The following is a 12,723-nucleotide window of genomic DNA, read 5'->3' as shown; positions in this document are numbered from 1 at the left end:
ATAAAAGCCTAATATGCTAAGTGTCTGGTCATCTATTCAACCAATCAAAGTGTAACATGCTAATGATATGCTAAGGCCGCCCAACCCCTTGCTATGACATACACTGACCACCAGGGGGCAGACAACCAGTAGAGTAGTCGCTATGACGTGCACTGACCACTAGGGGGCAGATGCTCCAACTGGTAGGTTAGCTTGCTGCCGGGGTCTGGCCCATTGAGACTGAGCAAGACAGGCCGGACACGCCTTAGAGCCCTCCTGCAGTTCCTCCCCGGCTGGCCAACCTCCCGCATCCCTCCTTGGCCCCAATCATGCACTGGTGGGGTCCCTCGGCCTGGCATGTGCCCTCTCACAATCCAGGGCCCCTCGGGGAATATTGGAGAGCCAGTTTTGGTCCCACAGGCCAGCCCGAGGGACCCCACTGGTGCATGAATTCGTGCACCAGGCCTCTAGTAAAATACATAAAAAAGCATGGTAATGAAAACAAAAAATGCTATTAATAAATCAATAAAAAAATATAAGAAAATGTGACATTCATAATGTTATCAATGTAATGTTTACTGAAGAGTCTTTAGTGATATAAAAGTTATATATAGGTATAAGCCACCTTCATTATTTAAAAATAACACTTTATTACTAGGTTCTCAAGAAAATATTTAAACAGCAGTTCCTAAGCCAAATAAGATAAATTTTAAGTCAGCCCGCAAAGTATCAATTTTTTAAAAAATATTTTTTGTCCAAAGTTACCCAATTAGTAGGTTTACAATCCCCCCCCCCCTTTTAATAATTAATACAAACTCACATTTTGCCTTCATGTGGATCTTCTTCTCGGCCCTAAAGGGAAAGACATTAAGACAGTATTTTATATAATTAACTATTAATCTATTTTTAAATTAATAAAAATCATACCTTGAAACATTTCTCCCATGCCCCTCATATATATATATTTAAAAAAAGGTGTTTCCGTTGCAGAAATGTCTTTACAAAAACTCTCTCCTTATTCTTCTTACTTACTGTGACGTGACTACTCTAATTCAGGCTCTTTCCTAAACTATTACAGTAGCCCAACTAGTGCCCTACCCTGCCACTCCAATCTGGATTCATCAGTTTGTCTTACATTAAGAAACACCAAAATGAAAACAAATACAATTTTTAAAACCAAACCTTTAATACCCCTCTACTGTCTAACAAATTCCTCATTTATCATATGACTCAAACCTATGTTTCTATTCTCATGCTAACAATTCTCTTTAAGTATCTATTCCACTGTCACACAAAACTTACCTATTTGCTTATCTACATTCTCCCAACACTGTAACTTATTTTACTTAAAATGTCCTTTCCACTCACTGCTTCCAGTTAGTTAAAACCTAAACCATCTAGACAGGATCTATCTGAAACACCATCTTATAAGTGAGGAACTGAGTCCCTAAAATGTAAATATGAAATTTTCCTTAGAATAGAAAGGACATCCTTTTTTATCATCTTTTGAACTTTATCTTACTCTATTTGACACTCCTATTATTTAAGATATACCAGTGTTATTCATTCTATGATAGTGACTATAAGCATCTTAAACTCTTGGTGCTTCTTTGTTAACATACATCACCAACACAACCACTAGCACAATGCTAGGCATATAATTTTCACTGCAAATACAGGGAAGGGCAAGAATAGGTTTATAGCTGTGAGTGCACAAAACACAGAGCTAATTATTGTATTATTTTCCATGTGAACAACTGTAAACCTTTTGCCATACCCAGTATAACTTGAACTGTAGTTTTACCAAGCTTAGTACCTGGCACTAAGTTTTCAATGTATAATGAAAGAGAATAGAAAAATGACCTGACTGTATATATGGATATACTTCTCACTCGTTAAATACCTAACCAAACTAAAATCAAAATTCACTGAATGCCCATTATATTACAAAGCAGTGTACTAGAAAACATTACATAAAAACATATTACCATTGTCCAAAAGGAGTTAATCTCTACAGAAGAGGTTTACACAATAAATCAATGTTTTATAATGTAATGAAATATAAAATTAAGGTGCCATGGAAACACAAGATGGAACAATTTAGCCTAAGAAAATCTAGAAATGCATAAAACCTCTGTGAAAGAAAGGGCAACACCTAAACTGAACGGATAAAGATGATCAATTTTACAAGACAGCCTAGCAGGGCAGAAATGTCAAGGAAGAGGGAAAAGAATAGATACAGAGACAATCATTCATTCAACAAACATTTACTGAATGCCTACTAATGCCAGACACTATTCAAGACAATGGGGATACATAACTGAGTCAGAGACAAAACTCAGCTTACATTCTAGAGTTAAAACATGAAAGTCTAAATGTGCCTGGAGAACTGTAATTAGAGTTTCAGAGTGGGAAACTATTTAAATCCAATCACCAACTGAATTGAATGCCTGAAATCTAGACATTCTTTGATGGCTTTTCAATCTACAAGGAATCATCACTATATTCCAATGAAGATAATTATGAAAATTTACTCTGAATATTAGAGTAAAATATTTTTGTAACTCCAACTTGTAACTAGGTCACTAGTAATTCAAAGTATTACTATATTCATTTTTAGAAGGCACATCACACTGTTTTCACACTGTTTACTCACACTGAGTTAACTTTCTCTCGCTCTTTTTTTTCCCCCTTTCCTTGTATAGATTTTAGGTCATGTCTTCTTATCTTAAATTGAGCAATTTTTTTTTCTGTACTCTTTAGGTAACTTTCACTTATTCTTAATAAAGTATATCTTGTTAAATTTGACCCAGAATTCCAAAACATTCAGGAAAAGTTTAATTATACTGTAATTCCTTTAAATAACTAGAAAAGGGGGGGTGGGGCAGGGGATTATAGCAGGAGGAGAAAATTCCCACATAAAAGTTTTAACTAAGAAATTTTGTAGTAAAACCAATACAGGTAGTAAGTTTCTTCAGTTTGAACACTTCTTGCCTATATGGAATAAATATCTCTCCTACTGTAGAACACAGAATACTAATCTAAGGATTCGAAATTCTAATCTTGGCTCTTCTACTAAATAACTATGTGACTATGAGTATAGAATATATCATACCATTTCCTTAACTCCTCATATAACTTATTTCTACATATCAAGATCTAGCTGCCAGAATAGGCAGACAAGAGAATAGCAAAGAAAAATATTTTCCACTGCTGTGTTCCCAGAACAATCAGAGCACAGATTTCATAGCCTATTTCCAGGTTCATGGCATAATTTAAAAACATTAGTCCTGGCTGGGTAGGATCAATGGATAGAGCATTGGCTTGCAGAATGAAGGGTCCCGGGTTCCATTTTGGTCAAGCCTCCGTTGCAGGTTCAGTCCTAGAATAGCAAAGAAAAATATTTTCCACTGCTGTGTTCCCAGAACAATCAGAGCACAGATTTCATAGCCTATTTCCAGGTTCATGGCATAATTTAAAAACATTAGTCCTGGCTGGGTAGGATCAATGGATAGAGCATTGGCTTGCAGAATGAAGGGTCCCGGGTTCCATTTTGGTCAAGCCTCCGTTGCAGGTTCAGTCCTTGGCCCTGGTTGGGGTACATGTGGGAGGCAACCAATCGATGTATCTCTCTCACATCACTATTTCTTTTTCTTTCTCTCTCTCTCTCTCCCCCTCCCTTCCACTCTCTCTAAAAATCAAGGAAAAAATATTCTGGGGTGAGGATTAACAACAACAACACAATGAAAATGATTTCAGCAATATTAGAAAACATAAGTTATCAGTCTGGATCTTGGGTCAGAGGGACAGGAGGGGAGAGACTAGGCATGTATTCAGGAAGTAAATAAACCAAGTAGACACAAGATCTTGAGAAAATGATCAACTTCTCTAGGGCTTTACAATCCTGAACCCAAAATGAGGGGCTCGATCCCCAGTGGGGGCCATGTAGGAAACAGCCAATTAATGATTCTCTCTCATCATTGATGTTTTTTTCTCTCTCTCCCTCTCCCTTCCTCTCTGAAATCAATAATAATATATTTAAAAAATAAAAAAATAAAAATCAAGGAAAAATAAACAAAAAAAAATAAAAACATTAGCTCTGAGGGTTGTAAAAGGTGACAAAAAAACATTCCATTTTTTGGACAAATCCAAAAGGCAAGGGTATTCCAAATTTGTAAAATAACGCTTGCTATGTTTCAGTGATACTTTTAGTATTGTCTCTGAAATGCAAATACTGCTGGAATGCTGACCTCCTACCTGAAAATATGCAAACATTACTTATACTGTTACTATTATGTGATGTATTATGTATTATGTGATGACAATAAAAACAAGGGGAATATTTAAAATGTAGAACCATATGATAATATGTGTATAATATAACTGAGTTTTTCCAAGGTTACTAGAAAATTATATGTAGATTTGGGAGACAAAGAATTTGAGATTCAATGATCAGTGACATAACATCAATTATGAGGAATATCAAGAAGACAAAAAGAATACAAATAAGCACAAATGCTAATACATTTTTTTAATTCTTAGAAACTTATGAAACCTTCTGAAAATTGGCACCTATAGATCAAAATATGCCATCTTGGCTATGTTTTTAATAAATAAATAGCTATCACTAATAGAAAATACATTTTAACAAAAATTTGTAAATTGAGACTTATTATAGATAAAAATGTATTCATCGATAATTTCCCTGTTTATAGACAAGTTCCACAATTTTACAAAAATTTAGAATTCTGAGAGTGAGAAGAACAGAACAAAACTTACCACCTCTTCTACTAGGTCTTCAACAATTAGGCCTTGTTCATCTGTTCTTAGATTTGTAACCCACATCCACCCATCTTCTAATTCATTATGAACGATGAACATGTCTCCTTTTAAGAAACTGAAAAGAGCAAGTATAAAGGTATTGACCTTAAAAATTTTAAACTTGAAAATTTGAGTAATCATGTAACACACCACAGAGATAATATGATACTGGAAAATGCAACAGATTAGAGTTAAATACCCTGAGATTTTTGTCCTATTTCTGGCATTATCTACAAGTAAAATGTTTTATAATTTAAAATATCTGAATTAATTTCCTCGTGGGTAAAACAGATTAATAAAGGTCCCTGGACTATATGTATCATTGGATTAAGGTTAGATTCAAATTGGAATTTTTGTAAACAATAATTATATGTGTATTGTAGGGCTTTGGGGTTTAACTCCAAGAAACCTAAACTTGAAAATTTAAGTGTCAATGTTCTCTTTCAGAGGTATATTAGATATAAAATTATAAACACAAAATAATTAACTCATTACACATACACAAGATGCTTACTTTAGAAGAAGTTTATTTGACATAAGCACAATTAGCCTTACCATGAAAAAGCTTATAAGAATTAACAATTTTCTACTAAAAATATTGTTTTACTTAATTCATTCAGACATCCATGAGCCAACAAGTATAGCATTCTTTCTTTAAAAGTGGTACCAAGGAATATATTATGAGGACACATGCATGTTTTTTGTTATCTATTTCTGACTAGAGGGATGCCTATACTACCTAGTTTCTTCTCATAGGAATCTAGATGTTTCCAACCTCCACACAATCACAGGAGAAATATGTTGTTGATGTATGTCATCAATATAAAACCATCAGTAATTCCTTGAACTTTTCTTTTTAGGCATGAATAAATACATGCCTCTGAAGGCTTAAGGTTTCAAGATTGGTAGGATACTACCATTGATCCTATTTCAAAATCCATGTGTGTCATATATTTCTTTATCCATTTTTCTTTCAGTCTTAATATTCACAAACTGAAGTTCAATTAGGTAAATCTAAAAAACTTTTTTCCAGGCTATCTCAAGCTTCACGGTTTTTTGGACAAGTTTAAGAACAAAATTCTTATATACAACACTTTAGATGTGGTACTCAATTTGAATAAGCATGGAATACAGCATTCTATCTTTTAAATTGCTTACTTTTATTTTACTTTTTAAAAAATTTATTGGGGTGACATTGGTTAATAAAACCATATAGGTTTCAAGTATACAACTCATTAAACATCATCTGCACACTACATCATGTGCTCACCACCCAAAGTCAAGTCTCTTTCCCCACCCATTTATCCCCCCCTTTTGCCCGTTTCTACCTCCTCCCACCCCCGTTTCCCTCTGGCTGTCACCATACAGTAGTTGTTGGCCTTTGTTTATGTGTCATGTATACTGTATTTTTCCCCTGCATAATCCCTTCAAGGAGGTTAGGGGGCTTTGTGCATTCTATCTTGATTTCTACAAATCTTGTTAATGGTAACCAATATTTTACTAGCTGAATAGAAGCAGACTTTAACACTTAAAAGTAAATTTTTCCTTTTTAAAACCAACTACGTTAATACATTCAATAAAATAGTTATTAATGAGTAAAAAAGGGAGTACATATGGACAAGAAAAAAGAGAAATGAGAAGTGACAAGTGTCATTTATTGGTCAAAAGCCGTCATCTGAGTTTTTACTTTATTTTTGGCTTCTGTCATTGTTGCTATACTACTAAATTTTTATGGTGCAAAACCACACAAAAAATTAACCCTTTGCGGTCGTTTGTCTACTCTCAGCCACCAAAGCTTTTTGACCGTTCCGGTCGTATGTCTGCTCTCAGCCACCACAGCAAGGAACCGTACAAATCTTAACTCTATTCATTCATGTATCAGTTCATAATTTCTCTGAAAGCTCAAGTGTCTAAGTGACACCTTGTCACAAACCAAAACATTGCCCTGACAAATCGGAGTTATCGAAACTCAATATAAACAAACGCGGTGGTTCCACACTCGCCATGCAAAACACCGTGGCGAGTCAGTCGCCTTTTGAGAGTGAAGAAATCGACAAGCTTCGAAGATACTTCGCAGAATTTCAAATAAAGCTTTACAAATTACTTTTAACTGTAATTAGGCATTCTCGCTTGTTAAGATATTTCAAAATAATACTCCAAAATGGCAAAAAGAAAGTTACCGAAAGAAGTGTACTGCGAATCTGAAAGTAACGATGAAGAGTTTTATTTTGGCACCTTGAATACTGACTCTGATGTAGAAAGTGATAATGTTTGTAGTGATTCTACTAGTAGTGATGTAGTTCTAAAAAAGAGTTAATAAATCTTGTTTATCCTTCATAATCTTGCATGTTATGTATCACTGCTCTTTCAATGGAAATTAATTCCGACCAGTACGACACCCATGTCCAAATTTAATATGACCGCAAAGGGTTAAAAATTAAAAAAAACTTCTTAGCACAAACAATACAATTAAAAGACTCATTCTATATTGTTCTGCATTTTTCACTATAAGGGGTTAAAGTGCTTTGCTAAATCTCATCTATCTTCAGATATTTTTACCTAAAAAACTTCACAGGTATATCCAAATTTCAAAAAGACTCTTAACTTCATACATATTTATATAGTAAAATTAAAATGTATACAATTCAAATTCTTGTTAAAATTTTCATCTTCCTAGATCAGTATTTCTCGATTCTGAGGCAGTCTCTCAGGACACCTTTACATTCTTAAAAATTGATACTTTAAAAGGTTTTTATTTATATGGGTTATAGCTGTTGATACTTAATTATATTAGAATTTGAAATATAAATATTTTAAAATATATACTAATTCCTTTACTACTACTGCTACTAATAATATACCCCATTACATAGTAACAGAGTATGAAAAATAATTATATAGTTTTTTTTTAGTGAGAATATTCATGTTTTATGTTTTTGCAAATCTCAATGTCTGGCTTAACTAAAAACTGATGGACTCTCATATCTTTTTTTCATTTAATCTGTTGCAATATGATATTTTGCTTAAAATACATGAAGAATATCTGACTTCACACAAATATGTAGTTGTGAAAGTGATGAATATTTTAATAGCCTTTCAGATAATTACTGATGATATTTTAACAAAAACTCAACAAGTGTCAATTTCTTTAACGTTAGTTGTAATGTGGAATCCAAAACTATATATCAATAAACTTTCTGTACCCATTCCAATGATAGATCTCATACTTTGAATGGATCTTTTACTTATACATAATTTTGTAACATCATGCTGGATCATTTAGAAAATACTGATTCACTGAGCTATGCAGATCTTCCAGATGTAAACACATTATACACTATCAAAACATCACATTCTTTAATATTTCTGCCACTCTCATTACATATTTGGAAAGCTGTCAAATTCCTGAACGCAGATATAAGATTTCCAAAATTCTAATTTTTGCTTGAAAGCTCAAATTTTGTCACTGGCAACAAAATACTGCCAGTTATCTCCCTTGAAGTAACATACTCACTTTGCTTTCTTTAAAAAAAAAAAAAAAAGTCAAATACTTGAGAATGAATAATCATAGTTTGCCTCTTAGTCATTGTATTAAGTAAAAATAGTGTGCACAAAAGCAGCACCTGTTTCAGCGCTGAACCCACTGCTATTCCTCAAGATACTGAACTTCACAGCGGATATGCTAGCTTTATTCGTATAATACTTGCCATTTCATCACACAGAATATTTACAAGAGGCGTAGTGCCCTGGCTGGTGTGCCTCAGTTGGTTGGGCATCGTCCCCTATGCTGAAAGGTTGCCAGTTCAATTCCCAACCAGGGCACATACCTGGGTTGTGGGCTCAATCCCCTGTAAAGGGGCAGGCAGTAGGCAGCCAATCAATGCTGCACTCTCACACCAATGTTTCTCTTTCTCTCCCTCTAAAAATCAATAAAAGTATTTTTTTTAAAAAAAAAAAGGTAAATTTACTTAAAAAAAAATAAAAAAGAGGCATAGCCAAGGGTTGAGATTTAATAAAATAAGTATTTCCTTTTTTTAAAAAATATATTTTATTGATTTTTTACAGAGAGGAAGGGAGAGAGATAGAGAGTTAGAAACATCGATCAGCTGCCTCCTGCACATCTCCCACTGGGGATGTGCCCGCAACCAAGGTACATGCCCTTGACTGGAATCGAACCTGGGACCTTTCAGTCCGCAGGCCGACGCTCTATCCACTGAGCCAAACCGGTTTCGGCTAAAATAAGTATTTCTAACTGTCTCATCAAGAACAACCTTAAGCCCTAGCCAGTTTGGTTCAGTGGGTAGAGCATCAGCCCTTGGACAGAAAGGTCCGTCCCAGGTTCGATTCTGGTAAAGGGCACATACAATGGTTGCAGGCTCAATTTCTGGTCCTGGTGAGAGCTCGTGTGGCAGGCAACTGATCAAATGTGTCTCTCTCACATCAATATTTCTCTTTCTCTCCCTCTCCCTCCACTCTCTTTAAAAATTAATAGAAAGCCCTAGCTGGTTTGACTCAGTGGATAAAGCATGGGCCTGCGGACTGAAGGGTCCCAGGTTCGATTCCGGTCAAGGGCACATGTCTAGGTTGCGGGCTCAATCCCCAGTGGGAGGCATGCAGGAGGCGGCCAATCAATGATTCTCTCTCATCATTGATGTTTCTATCTTTCCCTCTCCTTTCCTCTCTGAAATCAATAAAAAATAGATCAACAGAAAAATATCCTCGGGTGAGAATTAATAATAAAACAACAACAACAACCTTAAGTGAAACTGGCTTTTTTGTTTGTCTAACTGCAAATGTGTACAGCAAGCATGTCAAACTAAAAGGCTAACATGGGCCAAATAAACAAGGTTCAAGTTTATGTGGGCCACAAAAAAAAAAAAGCTTCAATTTTCATAGCAATGTAGGTTTATTTCGACAGAGACATACTGAATACAAGGGGCTGAAATAAATGAATAATCATTAACATAAAATAATAGAACATTTTAATAAAAATTAATATTTTTCTTGAACATTAACGTACCAGACAACTGAATAACTGTACAAATTAATAAGTGTAACACAAATAAACCTATTTTTCTTATCTCCGAAAGGGAAATATTTCCTGTTGTGCACACCAAACAGTCAGTATAAGACGGATGGTGTGGCAATCGGCTGCTAAAATATTTGCTGCTGGTATTTGTGGAGAGATATGGTGCGCCTGCACGTAAGGGGCATAAGGGAAATGAATGCAACACAATTATAGTAATCAGTCATTAGCGAACGTTGTAGTTCATTGTTAATAACCAGAGGCCCAACGCATGAAATTCGTGCAAGAGTAGGCCTTCCTTGACCCAGCTGCCAGCACCGGTTTCCCTCTGGCACCCGGGGCCCGGGCTTCTCTCTGGCCGCCAGCAGGCACCTGGGACCGGGGCTTCCCTTGCAGTCCCAGTTTCATCTGGAAGGACGTCGGTCTAATTAGCTTATTATGCTTTTATTATTATAGATTATATATAACAGGATATTGTAAAAATTAAGTTACAAAATTTTTATTAAAACATTTCTTATATACTGTTATATTGGCTGGGCCTCAAAAATATTTGTTGTGGGCCACATGCGGCCCATGGGCTGCTAGTTTGACATGCTTGGTATACAGCTACTATCTTGATTTGTGCTAAGGCCAGCAGTTTTATTGTCAATTGCTTTTGTACTATCAGTGCAAATGTCACATTGAAAAAGGCAAATGCCTTAGTATTATCATGAACAGTTGAGACAGAGATGTCTTGTAGTAATAAAAATTAGAGTATAGAATATGACAGAACTCTCCTTACTTTCAGAGATAGTCTAATAAAAGCTAAGTTATTTCTCCTGTCATCTTCACTGTGGCCACTCTGATCCAAATCCACAATCTAAAGAGACAAGCCAACTATGATTACAAAACATCAGATTCAATATTAAAAGCACCTTTACCTTGCTGCATGTTATTTCCTCAAATTCCAAAACCTTTCTGATCCAAGAGCAATAAGTTAGCAAAGTCTTTCAAATGCCAACAAATGAGAATATGTTATAAATACCTTATTTCGTCAGTATCTGGAACTTTTGTGTAAGGCAGAATGGCTCGAACACGCCTCCTATCTTCTACTGGCTAAAAACCATAAAAAATGATTTACAAAAGTAAATAACCTTCTTATAGCAAAGTCAAATCAGGTATGTCCACACAAAGTGAAAGCCAATAAAAACCAATAGACTCATTCAAACTATGTCTTACTGATGCTCTAAATACCCAAAGCCTATAAATGTTTGTCTTGTTTTTATTGTTATTTTTATAGAAATTCTTGCAATAGTATAACTTATATTTTATCAAGCATTAGGAACAATCAGTAAATCCTATATAATAAAAGCCTAATATTCAAATTGTTCGACCAGGAGTTCAACCGGAAGTTCAACCGCTTGCTATGATGTGGGGCGGCATGGGACAGGGCAGGCGTTGGCGACGCAGTGCTGGCAGCGGGCAGCAGTGGAGACGCTGCCAGCCCCGATGAGCCCCGATGGGCCCCAACGAGAGCGGGACCACAGCAGGATGGTGGAGCAGGTGAGCAGGCAGTGCCAGCCAAGGCCGGTGCGAGTGGGACCCTACTGCCCCACCAATCGCCCCGCAGATGGCGACCAGCAGCAGAATCGGGCCGCCACCTGGCTCCCAGGCACTGAGAGAGCCATGCTGGGAGCCTGGCCCCAACTGATGGCCCTACAGACAGCGACCAGCGGCCGGCAGACCCTGATCGGGGCCAGGCCCTGGGCTGGAATGGGGAACTGGAGGTGGGTGGTGGCGCCTGGGAGGGGGACTGCAACCTCTCGTCAGCTACCTGGGGGTAGAAGTGACGGGGATGGAGGTGCAGTGAGAATAGGGGGTGTCCACCGAACTCGCTCTCACTCTCCATCCTAACTTCCCCTGGGACACCAGGGCTTGTGCGCCAGGGAAGCCCCAGCGCTCAGGTGCTGGGCATCCGCGCGACCTCTTCTAGATGAGCTGGGCTGCAGCCGCTGGGACTGCAGGGGCCAGTCAGGCTCCCCATGGGTTCACGCAGAAACCGGTCTGCAAGGCTGGCCAGAAGAGAGCACACTGCTCACCCAGCTTTTGTGCAGCGCCGCTAGGCGGCCCAGCAGCCCACGCTGCGCCCCGGCCTGTGGCGTCCAGCCATGCTCACTGCATCTCTGGGTGCCGTGACTCAGGTTGAAGGGGGTGCACAGGGGCTCAGGTGCTGCCCAAGGCCCAAAGGTCAGCTGGGACCTGCCCTTCCACACCAGACGCTCGCGCTTCGATCACCAACCGATACTAGGAACCACACCTGTGCTTGAATTTCGTTCACTGGGCATCTAGTTTGAAATAAACTATATGGAACATATAAATTAACCTTTCTCTGATCATATATATATACTAGTGGCCCGGTGCACAAAAATTTGTGCACTCGGGGGTATCCCTCAGCCCAGCCTGCCCCCTCTAACAGTCTGAGAGCCCTCACAGGATGTCCTACTGATGTCCCTGTGAGGAGCGGGCCTAAGCCGAAGTCTGGCCTCCCTCTGTGGAAGGCAACTGGCCAATCAGGTATATAGACACTTTCTGAAGGCAGCACAGACTCCTTTCTTATTTTTTTCCTTTGCAGTTGGAGAATAGGGGACTAAAAGGTGGACACAGAACTGTGGCCGGGCCTGGGGCTCTTGTAGGCAAAAGAAAGGAGAGGGCTGGGGAAGTCTAGACACGGTTTTCTTCAATTGTCCTCCCTTCCTCCGGGCCCCTCGCTCTGTTCTCTCCTTGTCATGGTGGGCGCTTGGGCCTTGGACTGACAGGAGCCCAGTGACGGTGGAGTTCAGCCCCCTCACTTCTCAGCTGAACATACAACCAACTCACATTCCAAGTGGAGCTGTGTTCAAGTGGCTACAGTGCTGGCA

General features: G+C 38.0%; 1 protein-coding gene across 2 annotated transcripts in view; it reads right to left on the bottom strand.

Moving 5' to 3' along the window:
- The window catches only part of RASA1 (RAS p21 protein activator 1), a 135,340-nt gene that overhangs the window by 50,446 nt on the left and 72,171 nt on the right, over positions 1 to 12,723 (bottom strand). For both annotated transcript variants that reach the window (XM_015571586.1, XM_015571587.1), the window contains 3 exons: positions 10,851 to 10,921; positions 4,759 to 4,876; positions 800 to 831 (listed from right to left, as the gene is read on the bottom strand). In XM_015571586.1, the coding sequence (XP_015427072.1) occupies positions 800 to 831; positions 4,759 to 4,876; positions 10,851 to 10,921 (221 nt within the window). The remainder of the gene's footprint in view (positions 1 to 799; positions 832 to 4,758; positions 4,877 to 10,850; positions 10,922 to 12,723) is intronic.

The sequence above is a fragment of the Myotis davidii genome, unplaced genomic scaffold (genome assembly GCF_000327345.1).
Source record: "Myotis davidii unplaced genomic scaffold, ASM32734v1 scaffold44, whole genome shotgun sequence".
NCBI lineage: Eukaryota > Metazoa > Chordata > Mammalia > Chiroptera > Vespertilionidae > Myotis > Myotis davidii.
The sequence above is the reverse complement of the archived record's forward strand: the minus strand, read 5'-3'. Positions and strand labels throughout refer to the sequence as shown.